At 56.3% G+C, this 25,046-nt stretch overlaps 4 protein-coding genes, 1 long non-coding RNA gene and 3 other non-coding genes across 10 annotated transcripts; 4 read left to right on the plus strand and 4 right to left on the minus strand.

The window, feature by feature from the left end:
• Window positions 1-411: 411 nt before the first annotated feature.
• On the minus strand, window positions 412-2,706 carry RNF151 (ring finger protein 151). Of its 2 annotated transcripts, none has more exons than XM_033236181.1 (4): window positions 2,496-2,706; window positions 1,966-2,138; window positions 1,564-1,660; window positions 412-957 (listed from the first exon to the last, which is right to left on the minus strand). In XM_033236181.1, exons 1-4 carry the CDS (start codon window positions 2,496-2,498, stop codon window positions 466-468), a joined length of 765 nt encoding a protein of 254 aa, XP_033092072.1. In that variant the 5' UTR covers window positions 2,499-2,706; the 3' UTR covers window positions 412-465. The 2 variants fall into 2 exon arrangements, with proteins under 2 accessions (XP_033092072.1, XP_033092073.1); XM_033236182.1 differs by having other exon boundaries at window positions 1,966-2,111; window positions 2,496-2,703.
• A 1,296-nt stretch (window positions 2,707-4,002) lies between these two features.
• Window positions 4,003-4,515, minus strand: LOC117097829. Its single transcript, XR_004443071.1, has 2 exons — window positions 4,377-4,515; window positions 4,003-4,101 (listed from the first exon to the last, which is right to left on the minus strand). It is a non-coding gene; the product is annotated as an uncharacterized LOC117097829 (long non-coding RNA).
• Window positions 4,196-4,322, minus strand: LOC117098203. Its single transcript, XR_004443250.1, has one exon. It is a non-coding gene; the product is annotated as a small nucleolar RNA ACA64 (small nucleolar RNA).
• On the plus strand, window positions 4,501-7,361 carry RPS2 (ribosomal protein S2). Its single transcript, XM_033236185.1, has 7 exons — window positions 4,501-4,640; window positions 4,795-4,974; window positions 5,057-5,146; window positions 6,155-6,262; window positions 6,507-6,680; window positions 6,760-6,919; window positions 7,146-7,361. Exons 2-7 carry the CDS (start codon window positions 4,798-4,800, stop codon window positions 7,316-7,318), a joined length of 882 nt encoding a protein of 293 aa, XP_033092076.1. The 5' UTR covers window positions 4,501-4,640; window positions 4,795-4,797; the 3' UTR covers window positions 7,319-7,361.
• Window positions 6,310-6,443, plus strand: LOC117098159. Its single transcript, XR_004443215.1, has one exon. It is a non-coding gene; the product is annotated as a small nucleolar RNA SNORA64/SNORA10 family (small nucleolar RNA).
• On the plus strand, window positions 6,950-7,082 carry LOC117098161. The gene has a single exon (XR_004443216.1). It is a non-coding gene; the product is annotated as a small nucleolar RNA SNORA64/SNORA10 family (small nucleolar RNA).
• A 70-nt stretch (window positions 7,362-7,431) lies between the features above and the next one.
• Window positions 7,432-10,293, minus strand: NDUFB10 (NADH:ubiquinone oxidoreductase subunit B10). Its single transcript, XM_033236186.1, has 4 exons — window positions 10,019-10,293; window positions 8,107-8,245; window positions 7,762-7,901; window positions 7,432-7,613 (listed from the first exon to the last, which is right to left on the minus strand). The coding sequence occupies exons 1-4, from the start codon at window positions 10,164-10,166 to the stop codon at window positions 7,504-7,506; spliced, it is 537 nt and encodes a 178-aa protein (XP_033092077.1). The 5' UTR covers window positions 10,167-10,293; the 3' UTR covers window positions 7,432-7,503.
• A 3,352-nt stretch (window positions 10,294-13,645) lies between these two features.
• RPL3L (ribosomal protein L3 like) lies at window positions 13,646-23,324 on the plus strand. Of its 2 annotated transcripts, none has more exons than XM_033236183.1 (10): window positions 13,646-13,751; window positions 14,235-14,427; window positions 15,341-15,509; window positions 17,374-17,509; window positions 20,577-20,763; window positions 20,859-21,019; window positions 21,233-21,334; window positions 22,032-22,127; window positions 22,343-22,462; window positions 23,071-23,324. In XM_033236183.1, the coding sequence occupies exons 1-10, from the start codon at window positions 13,749-13,751 to the stop codon at window positions 23,125-23,127; spliced, it is 1,224 nt and encodes a 407-aa protein (XP_033092074.1). In that variant the 5' UTR covers window positions 13,646-13,748; the 3' UTR covers window positions 23,128-23,324. The 2 variants fall into 2 exon arrangements, with proteins under 2 accessions (XP_033092074.1, XP_033092075.1); XM_033236184.1 differs by lacking the exon at window positions 13,646-13,751 and adding an exon at window positions 14,092-14,159 and having other exon boundaries at window positions 23,071-23,310.
• The last annotated feature ends 1,722 nt before the right edge of the window (window positions 23,325-25,046 follow it).

Consider the following 25,046-nt stretch of genomic DNA (forward strand, 5'->3'; position numbering starts at 1 on the left):
CGGCGCTGGTGGCCTGGCTCTTTGATAACAGTATAAAAAGGCATTCGTGGCCGGGCGTGGTGGCTCACGCCCGTAATCCTAGCACTTTGGGAGGCCGAGGCAGGTGGATCACGAGGTCAGAAGATCGAGACCATCCTGGCTAACACGGTGAAACCCCGTCTCTACTAAAAGTACAAAAAATTAGCCGAGCGTGGTGGCGGCGCCTGTAGTCCCAGCTACTCGGGAGGCTGAGGCAGGAGAATGGCGTGAACCCGGGAGGCGGAGGTTGCAGTGAGCCGAGATCGCGCCACTGCACTCCAGCCTGGGCAACAGATCGAGACTCTGTCTCAAAAAAAAAAAAAAAGGAAAAAAAAAAGATGAAAGAGAGCAGGCAAATGCCTGGAGAGGGCGGCAGGGATGCACCGGTGACAGTTATGAGGGCCGCAGGCACAGAGGCAGGCAGGCCTGCGCTCTGCTTTTATTGACCTATTTACAAGGTATGTTGGCCCTGGGCTCCCCCACCACCTCAGCCCCAGCGTTTTCTTCTGGGGCGACCTTGGCCTCCTCCTGTGAGGTGCCCTCCAGCAGAGCGGTGTCTTCCTCCAAGAAGTTGCTGAGCTGCGCCAGCTCTCGGCGAACGACGCTGGTGGCTCGGTGCAGCCAGCGCACGCGCCGCAGAAGGCACAGCAGCAGGGTCCGACTGCGCTCCTGGCGCGCGCTCCAGGCATTGTGCAGCTCCCGGTAGCAGTTGTGGCGAGCGCGCTTGACCGGGTCCAGGGTGGCCCCGCAGCCCAGGGGGCAGCGCTGCTGGAATCCTTGCTGGCAGTGCTGCCGGTGCTCTGCCAGGGCCCCACGCGGCACCCGCGAGGTGCAGCCCTCGTTGGGGCAGGCCATTAGCTCGAAGGGGCATGAGTCCTGGTGCCCCTTGCGATGGGCCAGGGGGCACGTCACTATGCATCCAGCGTTGGCGTTCTTGCACTGAGGGTGAAGGAGAACACGTGTGAAGAAATCAGGCGGGACACCCCCAGAACCCCCCACCCCTGGCTTTCCATTCACCAGGAACCAGGGAACCGGGAGCCTCCCACACTTTTCTGACTTCCGTGAGTGGGTGGAGAGATCATTGGGGCAAATGCTTGGAAGTGGGAAGAAGCTAGAAGTTCCAGGGGAGGGGCGAGGCCTGAGGCTTGGGGAACTGGAAGGTACACAGTTGGGTTGGTCTGGTGAGTGGTGTGGATGCCAGGCTTTCCTTTTTAACCTCAGTTTACCCATCTGTAAAACTAGGGGGCTGGAGAGTAGTGGCCAGCACACCAGGCACTAGATCCTCTGAAAATCCTCTGTGACTCCTTTATAATCTCCATTTTACAGCTGAGACCCTGGGGGCTCAAAAAAGTTAGGTGACTTGCTTAAAGTCACACAGCAACTAAGCAGTGGAGGCACGATTCAAACTCAGCCACGTCTGGTCCTCCCAAGGCTGCACTTGTTTCTCTCTTAAAATACGATTCTCCTGCCCCCTCTCCTGGCCCTGCCCCACCCCTACAAGGGTGAGAAGGGTCGAGGGTCGGGGGAGTGAGTACTTTGAGCTACCTTGACTTGCAGGCGGCCAATGGTTTTCCGGAGTTTATTCACGCGGACGATCTTTTTCCTTTTCACCTGTTTCCTACAGCACGGACAGGTCTTTTGTCTGGAAGGAGGCATGAGTAGGGGTGAGTGTTGGGAGTGGGAAGGGAGCCCTGGTCAAGCTCTCACTCGGTGACCCAGGTGGTCCTTTCATCAGCTGGAGGAGGCATCAGGGCCTATTACAGGGCGCTCTCAGCTCCGAGGCTGGGGCCGGGGTCTGCACACGCCACTGAGTGAGGGCATACACATTTTAGTTTAGGGAGATTTCGTGGCTGAGTCTTTCGGCTGACTTTCCCCTCTGTTCTGGGCCACAGCAATGGCCCCCAGTCTCACTCCTACCCTCCCAGCCCCTTGGGTACCCGGTGGCACCTGGCTAGCCACTGGAGGATGCACTTTTTGCAGAAGATGTGGCTGCATGGCAATCTTGCTGGCCTCTTGAGAACCCCATGGCAGACGGAGCACACAAAGTTGCTGTCAGGAGGGCTGGTGAAGAGGTTGAGATCATACCCGCCACTCTGCAAAGGCCACGTGTCAGGACCTGGCTGGGACAGTGATCCAGTCCCTGGTCCACATAACCAGCAACAGCCTAGCAAGCTTTGGGTGGGGAGGTGGGCCACAGAACTTCAAGTACAGGGGCTGGCTCAGCACCCACTTTGAGGGGGCAGCTGTAGGGGTTAGGGCCCCCCACCCCAGGACTACTAATCCCTGGTTGGAGACGGGGGCCTTAGCCTGGAATCAGACCTAGCCAGAGCCTTCCAGGTTTCACTGGACCATATGGCGGCCTGCGACCCATTGCCCACCCTTTCCAAGTGCAGTGGGGTCGATCCCTGAACAACTCAGCAGGTTTCTGGAGTTGGGCACACATCTAAGGGCTGGAGGCAAGAGGACCCCAGGCTCACCATGATCTGTGTCTAGACAGCAGCTCCACAGGCCCCCAGAGCTCAGGAGCCTGCATTTCACAGTGGGTGTGGGCTGACATCACAATAGCATTGTCCAGCTCAAGCCAATCACAACCCTGGTTCAGGGCCCAGAGACCCTGTACAGCCCAGCCCTTGTTCCCTTCCGTAGAGGATCACAGGTAGCCGGGCGCAGAGGCTCACACCTGTAATCCCAGCAGTTTGGGAGGCCAAGGCAGGAGGATCACTTGAGCCCAGGAGACCAGTCTGGGCAACTCAGTGAGACCCCACCTCTTTTTTTTTTTTTTTTTTGAGACGGAGTCCCGCTCTGTCGCCCAGGCTGGAGTGCAGTGACCAGATCTCAGCTCACTGCAGGCTCCGCCTCCCAGGTTTATGCCATTCTCCTGCCTCAGCCTCCCGAGTAGCTGGGACTACAGGCACCCGCCACCTCGCCCAGCTAGTTTTTTGTACTTTTTAGTAGAGACGGGGTTTCACCGTGTTAGCCAGGATGGTCTCGATCTCCTCACCTCGTGATCCGCCCGTCTCGGCCTCCCAAAGTGCTGGGATTACAGGCTTGAGCCACCGCGCTCGGCCGATCCCACCTCTTTAAAAAGTCACAGGGCTGGGTGCAGTGGCTCATGCCTGTAAGCCTAACACTTTGGGAGGCCGAGGCAGGCAAATCACTTGAGGTCAGGAGTTCGAACCAGCCTGGTCAACATGGTGAAAACCCATCGCTACTAAAAATACAGACAAATTAGCCGAGCGTGGTGACAGGTGCCTGTAGTCCTAGCTGCTTGGAAGGCTGAGGCATTATTGCTTGAAAGCGGGAGGCAGAAGCTGTAGTGAGCTGAGATGAACCAAGCTTCATGGAGCTGTTTCCCCAGGCCAGGGCTTCAGTGGGATCACAGGGATCGCCGCCCTCTTCTCTCCAGAGGGCTGCAGCTCCTAGGGCTCCTAGTGTTTTGGGGCTTTAGGCATTGAGCCACTAGGGGTCTTCAATTAGGATCTGATACTCAGGGGCTAGCTCCAAAGCAGTGAGAACTTAACTCCCGGGTAACCTGCTGTCCCAGAGCAGGGGGCCCAGCCTCCCAAACCAGGTGTCTGATCCACTCCAGCCTAGCACCACTGGGGCGCTGAATTCATCTAGGCCTAGCTGGTCAAATCCCTTAGAATCTCAGCTGGTCTTACAAGGAAGTCACTGGAAGCCTCTGAACTTCCCATCCTTGCGAGCACTCTGCTGGCCCCACCTGGCGCCCTTTGGGCCAGGGCACTTTACCTGAGGCGCACATGGCCACAAGACTGTTCCCAATCTGGCTCCGCCACTTAAGCGTCGGACCTTACATGTCACCTGCCAACCTCCCACATCCTATCCTTGTGTCCAACGCGGCGTTGGGATGGCCAGGAAAGACGAGGAGGCATCTCGCTAGGGTTCTCCCCGCCACAGCGTGAACAGATGCACTTGCCAGGCTGATAGGCGGGTCGGGACCCCAAGAACACCCGCACGCATTGAGTTAGGCAAACAGCTTTATTTGAAAGACGGGGAACAGCCGAGTCCCCCCGACCCCGCGGTCCTGGCGACGTCGGTCTCAGGCGTGGGAGGACCAGTGTCCTGCGGCGAGAAAACAGGGTTAGGGGGCGGCAGCCGGGGTCAGGAGTCAGGGGCCAGACCACGCGAGCGGCCACAGCTGGGGGGAGGCCGCGGCGCCTGTCGGGGCCTGGGTTTCACCGCCGCACATGGAGCAGCGCGCGGTGAGCTGAGGCCCCCGGAGGCTCTGGGCGTCGAATCTCACCCGCGGCCACGGCCAAAGCCGGGGGTGATTTTCAACCAACGCCGGTCTCCAAGACCACCAGCGGGATACTGGTGGCGAACGCGGAACGACCTACCTGAGTGAAGAGGCGAGCGCAAAAGACGCGCGGGCGTTTATAGCCGCTTTTCGGGTGGTGTAGATTCCCAGGCCGCGGCTGGGGCCGGACGCGCGGAGCACGCCGAGCCCGGTGAGGGCGGGGCACCGCGGAGCCAATCACAGGTTGCCTTATGGGAGCTCGGCGGGATCCCGCCCGGGGCGGGGCAGCGGAGGTCTCGCGGCGCTTGGTGTGGTATAAAACCTGCTTCCCAGCAGGCCTCGCTCTTCTTCTCCGAGAAAACACGTGAGTGGTCGTGTGTGCTGCTGCGGGTCTCGGCGTGGGCGGCGGGAATCTGCGGACATCGAGTCCGCGCTCCTGGGCGGGAGCCCCTGTCTGGGTCTCGCGGGGGCTGCTAGATGCCTAGGCCGCACTGACTGGTTCTTGTCGTTTTCTCCAGCAAATGGCGGATGACGCCGGTGCAGCGGGGGGGCCCGGAGGCCCTGGTGGCCCTGGGATGGGGAACCGCGGTGGCTTCCGCGGAGGTTTCGGCAGTGGCATCCGGGGCCGGGGTCGCGGCCGTGGACGGGGTCGGGGCCGAGGCCGCGGAGCTCGCGGAGGCAAGGCCGAGGATAAGGAGGTAGGTTTCAGCTACGCGCGGGATCGGGCCGTAGGCGGCGGCGGAGAGCGGCCCTGGTCACTCGCGCATTTTCTCCCTCTAGTGGATGCCCGTCACCAAGCTGGGCCGCTTGGTCAAGGACATGAAGATCAAGTCCCTGGAGGAGATCTACCTCTTCTCTCTGCCCATTAAGGTACGCGTCGGTCGTTGGGGCGTTGAACAAGTGCGACCCCGGAGTGGTTTGGGCTGGGGTTGGATGGTTGACATCTGCCATTGACCCGCCTTGAAGGGTCCAGCGTCTCGTTGGAGAGGTTGAGGTTGTGTTGCGGGCTGGCTGAGGAGAGGATTCCACTTGAGAGAGGTTGGATGGATATACTTGAGCGAAGCGAGAGCCACAAAAGGCATTTCAGCGCATCTTTCCACGTTCGCAGCGAATTCATTTCCAAAGAGCTGAGACAGAAGCAGCGCTCTGTTCATGCCATCCGAGAGGACGATGAAGTTCAGGTTGTGGGAGGTCACCGTAAGGGTTAGCAAACTCAGTCCGCGTGTGCGGGACAGCTGTCATCCGCGTCTAGCGGGTGCAGTGGGGAAAGGCTAATGGCACGTTTGTCATGTGAGCATTCGCTCTAGCAAGGTACAGTGTTCATGGCTAGGCCAAAGCTGGACAAAGCAAAAGGAAACCTGAGTGGAAAGCCACATCTCACCAAACAAGAGGAAAAGGGCAGATAGGAAGAAACGATTGAGATGCTGAAACATGCTAATCTTACAAGATTCCATTAACACTGCTGAAACGAAACGAAGGGGACAGATGGGGGATGCCAGGTGAGGGGGTTCATGACTATTTTTTTTGGCGGGGCAGAGTCTGGGCCTGTCACGCAGGCTGGTGCGATCTCGGCTCACTGCAACCTCCACCTCCTAGGTTCAAGCGATTCTCCTGCCTCAGCCTCCTGAATAGCTGGGTTTACAGGCGCCCGCCACCACGCCTGGCTAATTTTTTGTATGTTTAATAGAGATGGGGTTTCACCATGTGGGCCAAGCTGGTCTTGAAGTCCTGACCTTGTGGTCCGCCCACGTCAGCTTCCCAAAGTGCTGGGATTACAGGTGTGAGCCACCGCCTCGCAGGTGACTTTGGTTGTTGAATAGCATAATGGTGCTAAGTTTTTATTTAATGCACTCCCCACAATTCTCTTGTTTGTTACAGGAATCTGAGATCATTGACTTTTTCTTGGGGGCCTCTCTCAAAGACGAGGTTTTGAAGATTATGCCGGTGCAGAAGCAGACCCGTGCTGGCCAGCGCACCAGGTTCAAGGTACCTGGCTGTCCTGGAGTGGGCTGGGCTGGGCTGGGCTTGTCAGGACTCTCTCGGCTCTGCGTAGTTGCACTTGGCTTCACCCGTGTGACTTTCGTCATGGGGAGAGAGAGAAAAGATCTCCTCAGGACCTGGGATGGGCCTTATTGTGGCCTCTCTTTCCTTGAGGGGTGCAACAGGCCCTGGGTGGTGGGCGGTGATTGGGTGCAGGGCTACCAGTCGCCTCACACACATCTCTTCATAGGCGTTTGTTGCTATCGGGGACTACAATGGCCACGTTGGCCTGGGTGTTAAGTGCTCCAAGGAGGTGGCCACCGCCATCCGTGGGGCCATCATCCTGGCCAAACTCTCCATTGTCCCGGTGCGCAGAGGCTACTGGGGGAACAAGATCGGCAAGCCCCACACCGTCCCTTGCAAGGTAGGCTGGTGGCAGGTTATGAGTCTGCTGTGGGACAGGCTCCCTTGGGCCCTTGTCTCCTGACTTCTTCCCTCACCAGGTGACAGGCCGCTGCGGCTCTGTGCTGGTGCGCCTCATCCCTGCACCCAGGGGCACTGGCATCGTCTCAGCGCCTGTGCCCAAGAAGCTGCTCATGATGGCTGGTATTGATGACTGCTACACCTCAGCCCGGGGCTGCACTGCCACCCTGGGCAACTTTGGTAGGTGGTCCACGCATGGGGCATAGCCATGGTCTCTCAGCTCCGCTTAACCACACGGGTTCGGTGTGTGCTTGGCGTGTTTTCAGGGAGGCAGAGAAAGGCTCTCCTAATGCACGACAGACCCGCCCACAATGGCCTCTCTGTTCCTAGGAGTGCGACAATTTTTGGGTTGGGGGACTTGCCTCAAGCACACCACTGACCTTCCTGGGGTTCTTTCGTTTTGCAGCCAAGGCCACCTTTGATGCCATCTCTAAGACCTACAGCTACCTGACCCCTGACCTCTGGAAGGAGACTGTGTTTACCAAGTCTCCCTATCAGGAATTCACTGACCACCTTGTCAAGACTCATACCAGAGTCTCCGTGCAGCGGACCCAGGCTCCAGCTGTGGCTACAACATAGGCTTTTTATACAAGAAAAATAAAGTGAATTAAGCCTGTTACTATTTCCTGTGTCCTGCATGGTTAGTGGTGGTTTGAATCTGCAATGTGGGGCCAATAGATCACACCAGAAACACAGGCAGGTTGCAGGACTTTATTTCAGCAACAGTTGTACAGAGCCACACGGCAGGTGCACCCACAGATGCCTCAGGAGGTGGCAGCGGCGGCCTCTTTTGCAGCTTTTCTCTCTTCCAGCATCCTCTCCTTCTGTTTGGCCAGGCACTTCCTGGCAGAATAGTGAGCCCCCAGGTCCTGATCTGAGAAAGCAATAGAAACACGCTGGGAACCCAGGCCTCTGCTACATGCAAAGGGGGCAAAGTCAAGTGGGCAGAAGTGAAGGGAGGGAGGAATCACAGTGGTTCTGGGCCCCAGGCCTCAGAAGGATGGGAGGGGGAGGTCACGCACAGCGGTCCTGGTAGGCCTTGGCCACCTGGGCGAACTGCTCCATTTCCTTGCTGCAGTTCTGCTTGTAGTTGTGTCCTTCCCTCTGCTGACAGGCCTTGAGTCGAGCCTGTATAATGTTGACAATTTCTTGGTCGACTTTGCTGGAGGAGAAAGGGAGCAAGAGAGGCTAATCACAAGGAATCCTTTCCCTGTACCCCTCGAGAACAATTGAAATCTAGAGCCCTGGGGTCTGGCTCCTCCCATGTCACCCCTAAGATCTGGGCATACTACTCTTTGGCATCCCAGGGACCGGTGGCCCAGCTGCACATGCTGCAGATCTCCACACTCCCAGCATGGCTCACGTACTAGTCCCTCCTCCACTGCATTTCGGCTTCATATATGCACAAGACATCATTCTCCTTGCACTCAGTGATGTCCGGCACACGGCGGTACTGCCGGTGGTAGTAGTAATACCTGTTCTTTGCGTGCTGCCGCTCTATAAATTCTGCAAAGACAAAACAACAGACTCAAACACCTCATTGGTTTGGACAGGCTTTTAGCTTTCTAGTTCTCATAAGCCCCTTGGAGGGGAGGGAGAACTTCCTGAGTGTTCCAGCGTTTAGAAAACAGGCAATTTGGCCGGGCGCGGTGGCTCACGCCTGTAATCCCAGCACTTTGGGAGGCCGAGGCGGGCGGATCATGAGGTCGAGATCGAGACCATCCTGGCTAACACGGTGAAACCCATCTCTACTAAAAAAAAGTAAAAAAGATTAGCCAGGCATGGTGGCGGGTGCCTGTAGTCCCAGCTACTCAGGAGGCTGAGGCAGGAGAATGGCGTGAACTCGGGAGGTGGAACTAGCAGTGAGCCGAGATCGCGCCACTGTGCTCCAGCCTGGGTGACAGAGCGAGACTCGTCTCAAAAAAAAAAAAGAAAAGAAAACCGGCAATTCGTCTCTCTACGAGGTGTGGCCGGCCAGGCAGGCCTGTGAAGGCCTAGGCTACAGCTGATGGAGAGCTCCAGCGTACCAAGCATCATCCTCAGAGTTCCACATGCATTACCTTACTCTGTCCCCCACACAAGCCTACAGGCAGCTGCTTCTCACAGACAGCACTGACTGACGCGGCTCTGCCAGTGCACCTCCCCCAGCTGCACAGGGACCCCTGTGGAGTCCTGGGGGAGGACTGGGTGCGCAGAGGTTCCAACAGGGAGCCTCCAGCAAGCAGAACTTACCACCTGACGGCCTCAGCTTCCTCACTGGGAAATGAACAAGCTAAAAAGAGAGCTCGAACATCCCGACACATAGGACAGACATGTTTTAGGACTGCTACGAAAGAGAGGGAGCTGGGTCAGCTGTTGCACGGTTTCCAGATCCTTGCGGGTTTGATTTGCAGACTTCATCCTTTTACAAGAGAACCACCAGAGCATGCTATGCACCCCAAGTGTTCAAAAAGAACAGAACCAGGCTGGGCGCAGTGGCTCAGGCCTGTAATCCCAGCACTTTGGGGGGCCAAGGTGGGAGGATCACCTGAGGTCAGGAGTTCGAGACTAGCCTGACTGACATGGTGAAACCCCGTGTCTACTAAAAATATAAAAATTAGCTGGGCGTGGTGGTGGTGCACCTGTAATCTTAGCTATTGGGGAGGCTGAGGCAGGAGAATCTCTTGAACCCCGGATGGGGCACAGGTTGCAGTGAGCCGAGATCGCACCACTGCATTCCAGCCTGGGCAACAGAGCGAGACTGTCTCAGGGAAAGAAAAAAAAAAACTGAACAGGGCATTCTCCCGGTTCGTTCCAGAGATGGTGAATGTGGGCATCTCGGCCATCACCCTGACACTTGGTCATCTGGCAGAGAGACAGGTCTAACAACCCCCAGGATTCAGATGCTTCCCTGTGCAGACCACCCCTAACATTTGAGAGAGGCCTGAGGCCAGCGGTGCAGTGGAGGGGTTCCCGGGGCGGCGGGGGCGGAGAGCAGTGCGGGGTCCTGGAGCAGTGGGTGCTGGGTGCGGCAGGGAGGGAAGAGTCCTGGGAAGAAGCGGGGCGTCCCGGGGTGCAGGGGAGAGTAAGGGATCCTAGGAGGTGGGGTCCGGGGTGCAGTGGGAGGCCAAAGGAGGCGACGGAGCTCGGGGGTCTCCGGGGGTGGGGGGTTGTCCCCGGGGTGCAGCCGGGGGCAGTCTCAGGGAGATGGGACCCGGGGGCATTGGAGGATCCAGGCAGGGTGTGGGATCCAGGGGTCCCCAGAGGCCGGCGAGGGAGCCCCGGGCTGGGGCCTGGTACCTCTCACGAGGGTCACGGGTCGGTCCACGATTAGGTCGAACGCCTTCTCTATGTAGACGATGGGATTGGGCACCCAAGTCTGCGACGACAGCACCGGAGTGCGGCGCGGGGGCTCAGGGTACACATCCTTGTCCCAGCTGTCCGGCATGGCGGCTGGAGGCGCGAACTCCGCTCCCTGACGCGCTGCCCTTGCCTCTACCTCGGTTCGGGTCCCGCGGCCTAGGTCGCCAGCTACACAGGACGCCGAGGGCGGCTGCGTCTGTGCGCTGGCGGCCGCGAGGCACCATGGGACTTGTAGTTCCCCGACTCCGCCCGGCGCGGCCTGGACCCGCCTCGCGGCAGGGGCCTCTGTTCTTGGTCTCTGCTGAGCGCCTGCGCGATGCCGGTCACTGGTATGGGAGCCTGGGAAGGAGCCGCGAATCGGACAGATCCCTGCTTACGGTGAAAGAAACAGACAATAGGCAACAGACATAAGGAATAGGAGGGAGTCATTTGGTTCCCACTGCCCGCCAGGCACTGTGCTGAGTGCAGCAGCGAAGAAGATAAACAGCCCGGCTGTGATGGAGAATACAGGCCGTTAGAGCATACACGACAAAGTCAACAAATAACACGCAATTCCAAACTCCCTACTCTTCCAGGAAGCTTTCCTGGATTGCCTAGCCCCTACAGAATTCTCTGGGCCCCGCTCTCTACCAGGAGCCCTCTTGGACTGGCTGGTGCCAGTGAACTTGGGAGCCTGTCTGGGGGAGGGCAGGGGCAGGCCAGGAGGCAGGGCTTGCCCTTAGGCGGCTCACAGGGAGAAGGCACCTACCCTGGGCACGGGGCCCTCTGGCCGATTTTGATCGTTCCATCCTGGCCCTGAGCACTCTGGTGCTTCTAGGCAGCTCCATTGAGCAGGGCCCTGCTGGCCTCATCTGCAGTCTCCACACCGAGCATGGCCCCTGGCTGGTATCCGGGGGGACACTAGTCATGCCCTGTCCCGAGGCACAAGCCAGCGACACAGAACCATCAACCCTACAGATCTACAGTCACAGAAACATTCGATCTTCACATTATGAACTTTTTTTTTTTTTTTTTGAGGCAGAGTCTCGCTCTGTCGCCCAGGCTGGAGTGCAGTGGCGTGATCTCGGCTCACTGCAAGCTCCACCTCCCAGGTTCAAGTGATTCTCCCACCTCAGCCTCCCGAGTAGCTGAAACTACAGGCGCACGCCACCATGCCCGGCTAATTTTTTGTATTTTTAGTAGAGACGGGGTTTCATCGTGTTTCTGGTCTCAAATTCCTGACCTTAGATGATCTGCCCACCTCAGCCTCCCAAAGTTCTGGGATTACAGACATGAGCCACCGCTCCCAGCCAAACTCTTGGAAAGAAATACAAACCATGAGACCCAAACAATCTTGACATTTTAGTAGCCTAGAATCTTAGTATCTATTGATGTAAGAGTCACAGATCTTAGAGACATCGTAGGCCTGAAAAACTCTAAAATTCCACTGCTATAGAACTTTACAACCGGCCAGGTGCGGTGGCTCACGCCTGTAATCCCAGCACTTTGGGAGGCTGAGGCGGGTGGATCACCTGAGGTCAGCAGTTTGAGACCAGCTTGTCCAATATGGTGAAACCCCATCTCTACTAAAAATACAAAAATCAGCTGGGCATGGTGGCATGTGCCTGTAATCCCAGGTACCAGGGGGGGCTGAGACAGGAGGATCGCTTGCACCCAGGAGGCAGAGGTTGCAGTGAGCCGAGATCGTGCCACTGAACTACAGCCTGGGCAACAGAGGGAGACTCTGTCTCAAAAAAAAAAAAAAAAGAACTTTACAACCATAGCATCTTTGAATTGAAAGAGATTTCGAGGGGCGCAGTGGCTCACATCTGTAATCCCAGAACTCTTCGAGGCCAAGGCAGGAAGATTGCTTGAGCTCAGGAGTTTGAGACCAGCCTGGGCAACAGAATGAGATCCCTGTTTCCATAAACAATACAAAAATTAGTGAGGCATGGTGGTAAGTACCTGTGGTCCCAGCTACTTGGGGGATGAGGCAGGAGGATTGCTTGAGCCCAGGAGGTTGAGGCTGCAGTGAGCTATTACTGTGCCACTACACTTCGGCCTGGGCACTAGAGGAAACCCTGTCTCAAAAAAAAAAAAAAAAAAGAAAGAAAAATAAGAGATTTCAACCCCCTTTTCATTCAAAACTTAAGTTCAAAATTTAAATTTGGCCAGGTGCTGTGGTTTATGCCTATAATCTCAGCACTTCGAAAGGCTGAGGCAGGAGAACCACTTGAGGTTAGGAGTTTCAGACCAGCCAGGCAACATGGCGAGACGCTCGCCTCCACAACAAAATACATTTTAAAATTGGGTCCTGCTGAGGCAGGAGGACCAGTTAAGCCCAAAAGGTTGAGGCTGCAAGTGAGCTATGATCACACCGCTGCACTCCAGCCTGAGCAATGGAGTGAGATGTTGTCTCTTCAAAATAAATAAATAAGGCCGGGCACGGTGGCTCACACCTGTAATCCCAGCACTTTGGGAGGCCGAGGTGGGCATATTACAAGGTCAGGAGATCGAGACTATCCTGGCTAATACAGTGAAACCTCGTCTCTACTAAAAATACAAAAAAATTAGCCGGACATGGTGGCAAGCACCTGTAGTCCCAGCTACTCGGGAGGCTGAGGTGGGAGAATGGTGTGAACTGGGGAGGCGGAGCTTGCAGTGAGCCGAGATCACGCCACTGCACTCCAGCCTGGGTGATACAGCAAGACTCCATCTCAAAAAATAATAATAATAACAATAAATAAATAAATAAATATAAATTCATAGAAGTATTTCAATGCCTGTGAATTACAGGAGCCAGAACTTGATTTTTTTTTTTTTTTTTGAGATGGAGTCTTACTGTATTGCCCAGGCTGGAGTGCAGTGGCGCGATCTCGGCTCACTGCAACCTGCAAACTCTGCCTCCCAGGTTCAAGTGATTCTCCTGCCTCTGCCTCCAGCGTAGCTGGAATTATAGGCCCACACCACCATGCCCAGCTAATTTTTATATTTTTAGTAGAGACGGAGTTTCACTATGTTGGCCAGACTGGCATTTTTTTTTTTTTAAGACAGTGTCTCGCTCAGTCACCCAGGCTGGAGTGCAATGGTACAGTCGAGGTTCACTGCAGCCTGACCTCCTGAGCTCAAATGATCCTCCTGCCTCAGCCTCCCAAGGTGCTGGGATTACAGGCATGAGCCACTGCCCTTGGCCAGGGATCTCAATCTAGAAGCACAGCTCTGGTGATCCTCAGGGTGCAGTCAGCCCTCTCCCTCGTCTCCCCCGTCCCCAACCCTGCTCCCCGCCGTTTATCCAGCTGTCTCCCAGCCCTCAGGATGGGAATCCCCTCCGCCTCCAAGTCAGCAAACTGTACCAGACCCCTCCTCTTGGCCACTGCCTGGGAGAAGGCCCCCACCAGGCTACATTGGCCCCCACCTTGCCTGTCCCCAGTCCTGTCCTGGGAGGGTCAAAACCCAGTCCCAGGGCCATCGAGGAAAGGAGTGCCAGCCCCGGCTTCAGGTGCCCCACCCAGGCTGCCCATCTGATGCCCCCAACACTGCCCCACCCCTGCCTGCTCCTGGCACTGGAGACCCTGCTGACTGTGCCAGAGGCTAATCTGGGAGCTGGCAGCTGTGAGTCCTGGCCCTGCCACTCGACCTCTGGCGGCTAGCAGGGAGGCCCCTTCCTGACCTTCAGGGATCGGCCACCATGGTTGGTGGGACCAGGGTGACATGGAGGGTGGGCTGGGGTTGGAGATGGAACTCTGGCGGGATGGGACAGCTACGCTTCTGGACGCTCCCTCATAGGGACAGTCTCCCAGCCTGTGAGGGGTTGGGATACTGGAGGGGAAAACAAGGGGAAAAGGGCTGGGCTGCCGGGCCTGGGAGGGCCCTGGAGATGAACAGATGACAGCGGCCACCTGCCCCAGGAGTCCTTGGCCGCAGCATGGGTGCAACCCTCCTGGGCCCCAGGCTGAGCCCACAGAGGCAGGAAGCCTGTGGCTATGGAGACGCCATCCCAAAGACCCTGCCCCTTGGTGAACCTTCCTCTCTCCTGTAGGCAGACAGGGGAGGTGCTGAGCACCGGCCTCAGTCTGTGGCCTGTAGTCCATTTTTCCAGGTATGGGTTCTGGGACCATCCAGCTCTACCACTAGGGACACCCCAGGTCTGACCTCCTTCCTTGCTGTCCCCCAGTCCCACCGGAAGTTTTCTGCCCCTCGGCATGGACACCTGGGCTTCCTGCCCCACAAGAGGAGCCGCCGGCACCGGGGCAAGGTGAAGACGTGGCCGCGGGATGACCCCAGCCAGCCTGTGCACCTCACAGCCTTCCTGGGCTACAAGGCGGGCATGACCCACACCCTGCGTGAGGTGCACCGGCCGGGGCTCAGTGAGTCACAGTTGGGACCCTCGGGGGAGGGGGAGGGCTGAACCTTCCAGATCCTCAGAGCCAGAACTCACTTTCTTGGTCCAGCAGGGTCACAGTCCTAGGGAGCACCAGGCCCTGCCCCTGGGAATGGTGGTGGACACTGAGCTCAGGCAGGGCTTCCGGGAGGGTTCTGTCATGGCCTCAGCTCGCAGACGAGGACATCGAGGCACACAGCAGTGAGGAAACTGGTCCAGGCACCGGGGCAGTAAGCCCAGGAGCTAGGATTCAAAGGCTGGCGCCCCAAGCCCTCAGTTCAAACCACCAGCCAGGACATCAGCACTTTTTGGCCATTTCGGGTCTGTTTCATGTACCATTATTTTGTATGTACGCTTATGTATATAGTTTGTTTTTTGTTGTGTTAATTGTAGATTCACAAGTAGTTGTAAGAAATAATGTAGGCCGGGCATGGTGGTTCACGCCTGTAATCCCAACACTGTGGGAGACCGAGGCAGGAGGATCATTTGAGGCCAGGAGTTGCAGACCAACCTGGGCAGCATCATGAAACCCTGTCTCTACAAAAAATACAAAAATTAGCTGGGCATGGTGGCGAGTGCCTGTAGTCTCAGCTACTTGGGAGGCTGAGGTGGGAGGATCACTTGAGCTTAGGAAGTCAAGGCTTCAGTGAACTATGATTGCACCACTGCACTCCAGCCTGGGCGACAGAGTGAGACCCTGTCTCAAAAAAAGAAAAAGAAATCCATTGTAATTATTAAAATAACAAATGCTCATTTGGGCTCAGCCCCACCCTCTGGGGGACGCTGTCCTGGCTGGCCCCACACTCTCCTGGCCTGCCCCTGTATGGCCGGCTCTCCACTCCCTCCCCCATGGGCTTCAGGAGGTCCCCCTTCATGCCCCATCCCTGCGTCTCACCCAGAAATTTCCAAACGGGAGGAGGTGGAGGCGGTGACAATTGTAGAAACGCCACCCCTGGTGGTGGTGGGCGTGGTGGGCTATGTGGCCACCCCTCGAGGTCTCCGGAGCTTCAAGACCATCTTTGCAGAACACCTCAGTGACGAGTGCCGGCGCCGATTCTACAAGGACTGGTGAGCACCGCCCTTGGCTGGGCTGTCCAAGGGCTGCTGGGACCACAGAAGTTGGGTGCCTGAGGCTCTAGTTCTTGCTGAAATGATAGGTGTGGGTGAGCAGGAAGAAAAGTCTCAGTGGTGTGTGGGAGGTAGGAGTGTGTGTGTGTCTCTGTGTGTTGCCTTCATTTCAATAAAAGATGAGTAGGCTGGACGCGGTGGCTCATGCCTGTAATCCCAGCACTTTGGGAGGGCAAGGCAGGTGGATCACTTGAGGTCAGGAGTTTGAGACCAGCCTGGCCAACATGATGAAACCCCATCTCTACCAATAAATACAAAAATTAGCTGGGTGTGTTGGTGCACACCTGTAGTCCAGCTACTCAGGAGGCTGAGGTGGGAGAATCACTTGAACCTGGGAGGTGAAGGTTGCAGTGAGCTGAGATTGTGCCACTGCACTGCAGCCTGGGTGACAGAGTGAAACCCTGTCTCAATCTAAAAAAAAAAAAAAAAAAAAAAGAGTACTAGAAGGCTGGGGATGAAATCAGGATGGAGGAAAAAGAGGAAACAAATATTCTAATCCTCAGGGTTAATTAAAAGGCTAATCTGAGCGGGTTGTGGTGGCTCACACCCGTAGTAGTCTCAACATTTTGGGAGGCTGAGGCAGGTGGCTCATTTGAGGTCAGGAGTTCAAGACCAGCTGGGCCAACATGGTGAAAACCCATCTCTACTAAAAATACAAAAAAAAAAAAAAAAAAATTAGTCAGGCATGGTGGCAGGCGCTTGTAATCCCAGCTACTTGGGAGGCTGAGGGAAGAGAATCGCTTGAGCCTGGGAGGTGGAGATTGCAGTGAGCTGAGATTGTGCCGCTGCACTCCAGTCTGAGTGACAGAGTAAGACCCTGTCTCAAAAAAAAAAAAAAAGAGAAACAAAAACAAAAGGCTAATTTGATGGAATGTTAGCATTGGCTCTGAGTTTCCTAGCAGCCACAGTGAAGAGTGAAATAGCCAGCTGAGAAGCTCTTATACATAGAAAGAAAGGTATTCTCAGGCCTCAAATCTTCCCTGGCAGTAAGTCCTGAAAGAAATATTGGTTTCTTCACCTATAGAATGGGAATGATAATAATAATAATAATAATAATAATGTCCATCTCCCAGAACTCTGGTGAGGGTTAGAAACTGTGGCTTCTGGCTGGGCGCAATGGTTCGTGCCTATAATCCCAGCACTTTGGGAGGCTGAGGCAGGCAGACCGCTTGAGCTCAGGGCTTCGAGACCAGCCTGGACAACATGGCAAAACCCATCTCTACCAAAAAATACAAAAAATTAGCCAGGCATGGTGGCGCACGCCTGTGGTCTCAGCTACATGGCGAGCTGAGGTGGGAGGATTGCTTGAGCCTGGGAGCTCCAGGCTGCAGTGGGCTTTGTTTGTGCCACTGCACTCCAGCCTGGGAGAAAAAGTGAGACTCTGTCTCCAAAAACAAAAAAGAAAGGATGGCTCCCAAGCCCAAGGTTCCTGGCCACGGCACCCACTGTACCCTTGAGAAGTGGGACCAGCAGTCCGAGCCATGTGGCAGGTGGGGTGGTCTCTAGGTGCCTGTACTGCAAGGCTGGCCAGTCCCCTTCTCTGAGCTTCTGCACCTCTGCTACTCACTCTCAGGCCCCGGGAGACAGGGAGGATACCCACTTTACAGAGCAGGAAACCGGGGCCTAGAGAGAGAGAGACAATCTGTTCAAAGATGGTGGCTGGAACCAGTTCAGAGGCCTCCAGGTGGGGGGCGGTCCCAGCGGTAGGACCCTGCTTGGTGGGCTGGGGGTGAAGGGGGGCAGGATAGGCCTCAGGAGCTGCCTCGGTTGGAGGCCTCTGAGCACCCTCCTGCGCATGACTCAGGCACAAGAGCAAGAAGAAAGCCTTCACCAAGGCCTGCAAGAGGTGGCGGGACACAGACAGCAAAAAGCAGCTACAGAAAGACTTCACTGCCATGAAGAAGTACTGCAAGGTCATTCGGGTCATTGTCCACACGCAGGTCAGCCCCTGACCCTCCGCTGTCGGCCAGTCCCTAAGCCCATGCTCCCTCACCCCAGCTTCCAGGAGCCGTGGCAAATGTTAGCCTAAAAATACCTGAGCCTTGCTTGGCACAGGCCCAGAGGAGCGGCTGACCAGCCTCACTGGCCACGTGTGGCCCCAGGGATGGCTGCTGAAAGGCATCAGTGCTGTCTGGGGTGCCAGGGGCATCAGCCACGCCAGCTAGTCAACTAGGACCCCGGCATGCCCTGAAGGGCCAGGTCCCCAGCCAAGTGTGCAGTGTGGAGGGCTGGTCACCTCCCTTCGGTTTCCAGCATAAGTGTGCACGGGAATAGGTGTTTGTACGTGGGTCTGGCTTGCTGTAGGCTAACAGGCAGGCAGCACCCTCCAGCTTATTCTGGAACACTCTTCAGCGTCTTTGTCCTCAGGGAAGTCTTCCCTAGGCCCTAGAGCAGTGCCCCTGACCCTGAGCTTCCCGCAGCCCCCTGAACCCACACTGCCCCCAGCTACTCACACACATGTAGGCCATGCCTGGGCCAGTCATTGGCACATGTTCATCTCCCAGGACAGACTCCAGATGGGCAGAGGTCCTGGGCGGGGCCACAGCTGCCAGCAAGAGCCTGGTATGCAGGAGGTACTCTGTAAATACGTGCTCCATAGAGACCTACTCCATACACACCTGCCCCGGACATACCTACTCCGTACACACCTGTGGGTCACTATGTGGTCCCTGCTGGCCTCTCTGTCTCCACCTCTACATCACACAGCCTGTGCTTCACACAGCACCAGCCAGAGACCTTACAAAAAAAAAAAAAAAAAAATCAAGCCAGGCACAGTGGATCATACCTGTAACCCCAGCACTTTGGGAGGCCAAGGCAGGCAGATCACCTAAGGTCAGAAGTTCAAGACCAGCCTGGCCAACATGGCAAAACCCCATCTCTAGTAAAAATACAAACAAATTAGCTGAGCATGGTGGGCGCCTGTAATCCCAGCTACTTGGGAGACTGAGGCAGGAGAATCACTTGAAACTGGGAGGTGGAGGTTGCAGTAAGCCGAGACCGAACCACGGCACTCCAGCCCGGGTGATAAGAGTCTCAAAAAAAAAAAAAAAAAACACCGAAAAAACAAAAAACAAAAAAACAAAAATCAGGCCCAGTGGCTCACACCTGTGATCCCAGCACGGTGGGAGGCCAAGGTGGCAGCCTGGGCAACCGAACGAGACTTCGTCTCTACAAAAAATTTAAACATTAGCTGGGCATGGTGGTGCACGCCTGTAATTCCAGCTACTTGGGGAGGGGTGCTGGGGCAGGAGGACTGCTTCAGCCCAGGACTTTGAGACCAGCCTTGGTAACATAGGGAGATCCCCATCTCTACAAAAAAAAAAAAAAAAAAAAAGGCCAGGCACGGTGGCTCAAGCCTATAATTCCAGCACTTTGGGAGGCTGAGACAGACAGATCACGAAGTCAGGAGATCGAGACCATCCTGGCTAACGTGGTAAAACCCCGTCTCTACTAAAAATATAAAAAACTAGCCAGGTGTAGTGGCACGCGCCTGTAGTCCCAGCCACTCGGGAGGCTGAGGCAGGAGAATGGCGTGAACCCGGAAGGCAGAGCCTGCAGTGAGCTAAGATCGCAGCACTGCACTCCAGTCTGGGCAACAGAGCGAGACTCTGTCTCAAAAAAATAAAAAAATAAAAAATAAAAACAAAAGAAAAGGGCATGGTGGTGAGTGCCTGTCGTCTCAGTTACTCAGGAGGCTGAGGTGGGAGGATGGCTTCAGCCTGGGAGGTTGAGGCTACAGTGAGCCTTGATCATGCCTCTGCACTCCAGCCTGAGTGATACAGCGAGACCCTGTCTCAAAATAAAAATATAAAAAAATAAAACTCAGGCCAGGCTCAGTGGCTCATGCCTGTAACCCTAGCACTTTGAGAGGCCAAGGTGGGTGGATCACTTGAAGTCAGGAGTTTGAAAGCAGCCTGGCCAACATGGGGAAACCCCAACTCTACTAAAAATATAAAAAAATTAGCCGGGGCCGGGCACGGTGGCTCAAGCCTGTAATCCCAGCACTTTGGGAGGCCGAGACGGGTGGATCACGAGGTCAGGAGATCGAGACCATCCTGGCTAACATGGTGAAACCCCGTCTCTACTAAAAATACAAAAAAAACTAGCCGGGCGAGGTGGTGGGCGCCTGTAGTCCCAGCTACTCGGGAGGCTGAGGCAGGAGAATGGCGTAAACCTGGGAGGCGGAGCTTGCAGTGAGCTGAGATCCGGCCACTGCACTCCAGTCTGGGTGACAGAGCGAGACTCCGCCTCAAAAAAAAAAAAAAAAAAAAAATTAGCCGGGCATGGTGGCACATACCTGTAATCCCAGTTACTCAAGAGGTTGAGGCAGGAGGATTGCTTGAATCAGGGAGGCGGAGGTTGCAGTGAACCGAGATTGCCCCACTGTCCTCCAGCTTGGGCGACAGAGCAAGACTCCATTAAAAAAAAAAAAATCTGATCAGATCACATCGCAGCCTGCACTTGGAAGAAAGTCCAAGCTCCCCACTCCCAAGCGCTGCCCCACACTCCTTGCTCCCCACCGTCTGGCCACACTGGTCTCCCCTCTGTCACACCAACTTTCCAACATCTCCCCTGCCACCAGGCCTGTGCAAAGGCCGGGTGGGACCCCAGCGGGGTCCTGCTGCCCGGGGCCTCTCCAGTCTTTGCCCCGTGCCTCCTTCTTGTTAGCAGTGGCACCTCCTCAGAGAAGCCGCCTCTGCCCTGACCACTGTATCTGAAACACCAGCCCCCAGAGCCCATCAGAGCACTCTGTCCTCTCCAAGAGTTACTTGACTTCCTTCTGTCCCCCGGCGAGACGGTGGCTCCCGAGGTGTGGGACTCCATCTGCCTCATTCTACACCAGATCCGCAGTGCCTAGAACAACATATGGATTGCAGCCTGATCCTGGGGACACCCGTGAATGCATGCATGCGTGGAAGATGGCAGGGGTCACTGCTGGCCATGCCGTGTTTCAGGTTGGGGTGTGATCCCATGGGCCGTGGTGTGACCTCTGGCCATATCCTGCAGATGAAACTGCTGCCCTTCCGGCAGAAGAAGGCCCACATCATGGAGATCCAGCTGAATGGTGGCACGGTGGCCGAGAAGGTGGCCTGGGCCCAGGCCCGGCTGGAGAAGCAGGTGCCGGTGCACAGCGTGTTCAGCCAGAGTGAGGTCATTGATGTCATTGCTGTCACCAAGGGTCGAGGTGTCAAAGGTAGGGCTCAGTGGGGATGGCAGCTCCAGGGAAGGCTTCATGGAGGCAGTGGGGACCAGCCTGGCCTCTCAGCCACCAGCCCCTCCCACTCACAGGGGTCACAAGCCGCTGGCATACCAAGAAACTGCCGAGGAAGACCCATAAGGGCCTGCGCAAGGTGGCCTGCATCGGCGCCTGGCACCCTGCCCGCGTGGGCTGCTCCATTGCTCGGGCCGGGCAGAAGGGCTATCACCACCGCACAGAGCTCAACAAGAAGGTGCGTCCTCAGGCGAGGTAGGGGGACACTGTGTGGTCGGACCCCAGCCCTCAGTACTGGCCTTAGTGGGTGGGGTGCATGACCCAGACGCTGCTGGGGTCACGAGATGCCCGCACCAGGGCTGAGTCTGAGCACGTGGGTCGATGGGCCTGGTTGGGCTGCTGGCCTCAGAGGCCACTTCCTGCCCCGGCATGTGCCCCCTTCTCCTGGCAGATCTACCGCATCGGCAGGGGGCTGCACATGGAGGACGGGAAGCTGGTGAAGAATAATGCATCCACCAGCTACGACGTGACTGCCAAGTCTATCACACCACTGGTGAGGCCGGGAGTGGGTGACTGCCAGGCCCATCACACTGCTGTTGAGGGCTGGAGTGGGGTCAGGCTGGCCAAGAGAGCTTGGCATACATGTAGGGGGCATGCTGCAGCCCCAACTGGATGCTCCCTGCCCGAGGGGCTCAAGATTTATGCCCCACAGCTGGACGCTGCACCCCTAGGCACACTGGACAGAAGACCTTGACAGCTGGGCAGTGATGTGGGACCCTTGCCTCAGTTGTCCAAAACATTTGGATGTAGTCACAAGCTCGAAATCCCTGCTGCGTCCCACATCCTCCGAGCCTCCTCTGGAGGCAGCTTCCACTCTCGCTGCTGTCATGCGGGTGTGGAGTGCGGCAGCTTTTACTGTGGCCTGGCAGTCAGGCCACCTGGGCTCAAGCCACATCTCCAGGACTTAGCAGCTGTGGAGCTTGGAGCAACTGACTCCACTCCTCTGATCCTCAGTCTACCCCAACAAAAATCCAGACTGTTAAGTGAGATAATGCATGAAAAGGACTTAGCTTGTGACTCAGATGCTGCCCTCAGTAGGGGCCACGTGATAGTCACCCCTACGCCTGGGGGCTGGGTACGGGGCTCCTGCCCGTCACAGCCCCCGTGGGGATGCTCCTAGGGCCCCCCCCAGCTGTCCGCTAACTCGGAAGCCCTTTCCGGGCCTGGCCCCTGACCTGTGTCCTCTGCAGGGTGGCTTCCCCCACTACGGGGAAGTGAACAACGACTTCGTCATGCTGAAGGGGTGTATTGCTGGTACCAAGAAGCGGGTCATTACGCTGAGAAAGGTTGGCAGTGCTGGGTGGGCTGGGGAGTGGGTGCCTGAGGGCTGCCAGCCTGTCCTGCCCTGTGGCCTGCCACGAGGGGCATGGAGTGGTGGGAGCAGAAAGGGAGGGTTCTAGTAGGAACTAGGTGAGCAAGACCTTCCTGGTGGGGCTTGGAGGTCACAGCAGGGTGTGGGGGATCCCCGCCCTTGATGTCTACTTTACCACGGATTCCCCAGTCCCTCCTGGTGCACCACAGCCGCCAGGCCGTGGAGAATATTGAGCTCAAGTTCATCGACACCACCTCCAAGTTCGGCCATGGCCGCTTCCAGACAGCCCAAGAGAAGAGGGCCTTCATGGTGAGCTCACCGCCCCCATCCTTGTTCTTCTCTGGGGCTCCGGCTCCACATCCAGCCTGCCCAAGTAGGGAGCTGGAGCTGACAGGGACTTCCCTGAGCTCACCTGTAGGAGAGACTCTTTTTTTTTTTTTTTTTTTAAACAGAGTCTCGCTCTGTCACCCAGGCTGGAGTGCAGTGCCACGATCTCGGCTCACTGCCACCTCCGTCTCCCGGGTTCAAGCGATTCTTCTGACTCAGCCTCCCAAGTCGTTGGGACTACAGGCATGGGCCACCACGCCAGGCTAATTTTCTGTATTTTTAGTAGAGATGGGGTTTCACCATGTTAGCCAGGATGATCTCTATCTCCTGACCCCATGATCCAACCGCCTCGACCTCCCAAAGTGCTGGGATTACAGGCGTAAGCCACCGAGTCCAGCTTGCAGGAGAGACTCTTAAGGGTCTATCTCTGGGCACTGATTCTTTAGAAGAGAAGGTGGGGGAGGAAGCAGCCTTGGGAGGGCAGCAGCAGCAGGGCTGGCTCTGAGTGATCTAGAGCCTGGCCGGAGGAGGGGGTGTTTCTGGCCAGACTCTTGTGACTAAGGCTCCTCCTGCACTACCCCCTCAACCAGGGCCCCCAAAAGAAGCATCTGGAGAAGGAAAAACCGGAGACTTCTGAAGACTTGTAGGCTGCGTGGGGTGGATGAGCCCTGAAGCGCACGGCACCATCTGCCCCAATGTCAAATAAAGGCCGGAGGCGACTCTTCCTACGGTGTCTTGGAGCGCTGAGCAACTGCCCAAGCTTGCTGCCTAGACAAAGCCGATTCATTAAGACATGGGAATTGCAATAGAGAAAGAATAATTCACGCAGAGCTGGCGTGCGGGAGACCGGAGTTTTATGTTTTATTATTACTCAAATCGATCTCCTCGAGCATTTGGGGAGCAGAGGTTTTTTGTTTTTGAGACAGAGTCTTGCTCTTGTCGCCCAGGCTGCTGGAGTGCCAGGGAGCAGAGTTTTTTTTTTTTTTTTTTTTTTTTTTGAGGCGGAGTCTTGCTCTGTCGCCCAGGCTGGAGTGCAGTGGCGGGATCTCAGCTCACTGCAAGCTCCGCCTCCCGGGTTCCCGCCATTCTCCTGCCTCAGCCTCCCAAGTAGCTGGGACTACAGGCGCCCGCCACCTCGCCCGGCTAGTTTTTTGTATTTTTAGTAGAGACGGGGTTTCACTGTGTTTGCCAGGATGGTCTCGATCTCCTGACCTTGTGATCCGCCCGTCTCGGCCTCCCAAAGTGCTGGGATTACAGGCTTGAGCCACCGCGCCCGGCCCAGGGAGCAGAGTTTTTAGGGATAACTTGGTGGGTTGGGGGATGCCAGTGAGCCAGGAGTACTGATTGGTCAGGGATGAAATCAGAGGGAGTCGAAGCTGTCTTCTTGCGCTCAGTCAGTTCCTGGGTGGGGTCGCAAGATCACAGGAGCCAATTTATGGATCTGGGTGGTGCCAGCTGATCCCTCAAGTGCAGGGTCGGCAAAATATCTCAAGCACTGATCTTAGGATCAGTTTAGGGAGGGTCAGAATCTTGTAGCCTCCAGATGCATGACTCCTAAACCATAATTTCTAATATTGTGGCTAATGTTAGTCCTATATCTAGTCCCTAGGCAAGAGAGAGGTCTGCTTTGGGAAAGGGCCATTACTGTCTTTGTTTTAAGCTATAAATTATAAACTGGCTGGGCGCGGTGGCTCACGCTTGTAACCCCAGAACTTCAGGAAGCCAAGGCGGGAAGATCACCTGAGGTCAAGAGTTCAAGACCAGCCTGGCCAACATGGAGAAACCCCTTCTCTACTAAAAATACAAAATTACAAAATTAGCTGGGCGTGGTAGCACATGCCTGTAATCCCATCTACTTAGGAGGCTGGGGCAGGAGAATTGCTTGAATCAGGGAGTTGGAAGTTACAGTGAGCCAAGATCGTGCCATTGCACTCCAGCCTAGAGACAGAGCAAGACTCTATCTCATAAAAGAAAGAAAGAAAAAAACAAAAAAACTATATACTGAGTTTTTCCCAAAGTTATTTCAGCCTACCACCAGGGATGAACAAGGACAGCTTGGAGGTTAGAAGCAAGATAGAGCTGGCTAAGTTAGATCTCTTTCACTGTCTCAGTCATAATTTTGCAAAGGCGGTTTCAGCTGGGCGCGGAAAGGCTGTTTGACCTCCAGCGTCTCCGGGCTTAGCACGAGGGACTGGACGGGGAGACACGGCCCTATGGGTGCGCGCCGCCCCCTACCTGGCCACGCCCCACATGCACCCCAGCCACCAGCGCTCGCAGGGCGGCAGGGGCGGGGCCTTGGGGAAGCGGCCCAGGGGTGGTCCCTCGGAGTTTCCATGGGCGGGGCCTGCTGGGGAGATGCGATTGGACCGGCCATAGCGGGGGACGGGGCCTAGAGGAAACGGGCCAAGAGGAATCCCCGGAAGTTACTGATGGGCGGGGCCTGATTGGAAGACGGGACTGGACTAGCACCCTCGGGGGCGGGGCCTTGGGGGAAGTGACCCAGAGGTGGTCCCTGGGAGTCACCGACGGGCGGAGCCTGCTGGGAAGATCGGATTGGACCGGCCCT

The sequence above is a fragment of the Trachypithecus francoisi genome, unplaced genomic scaffold (genome assembly GCF_009764315.1).
Source record: "Trachypithecus francoisi isolate TF-2019V2 unplaced genomic scaffold, Tfra_2.0 Lachesis_group15, whole genome shotgun sequence".
NCBI lineage: Eukaryota > Metazoa > Chordata > Mammalia > Primates > Cercopithecidae > Trachypithecus > Trachypithecus francoisi.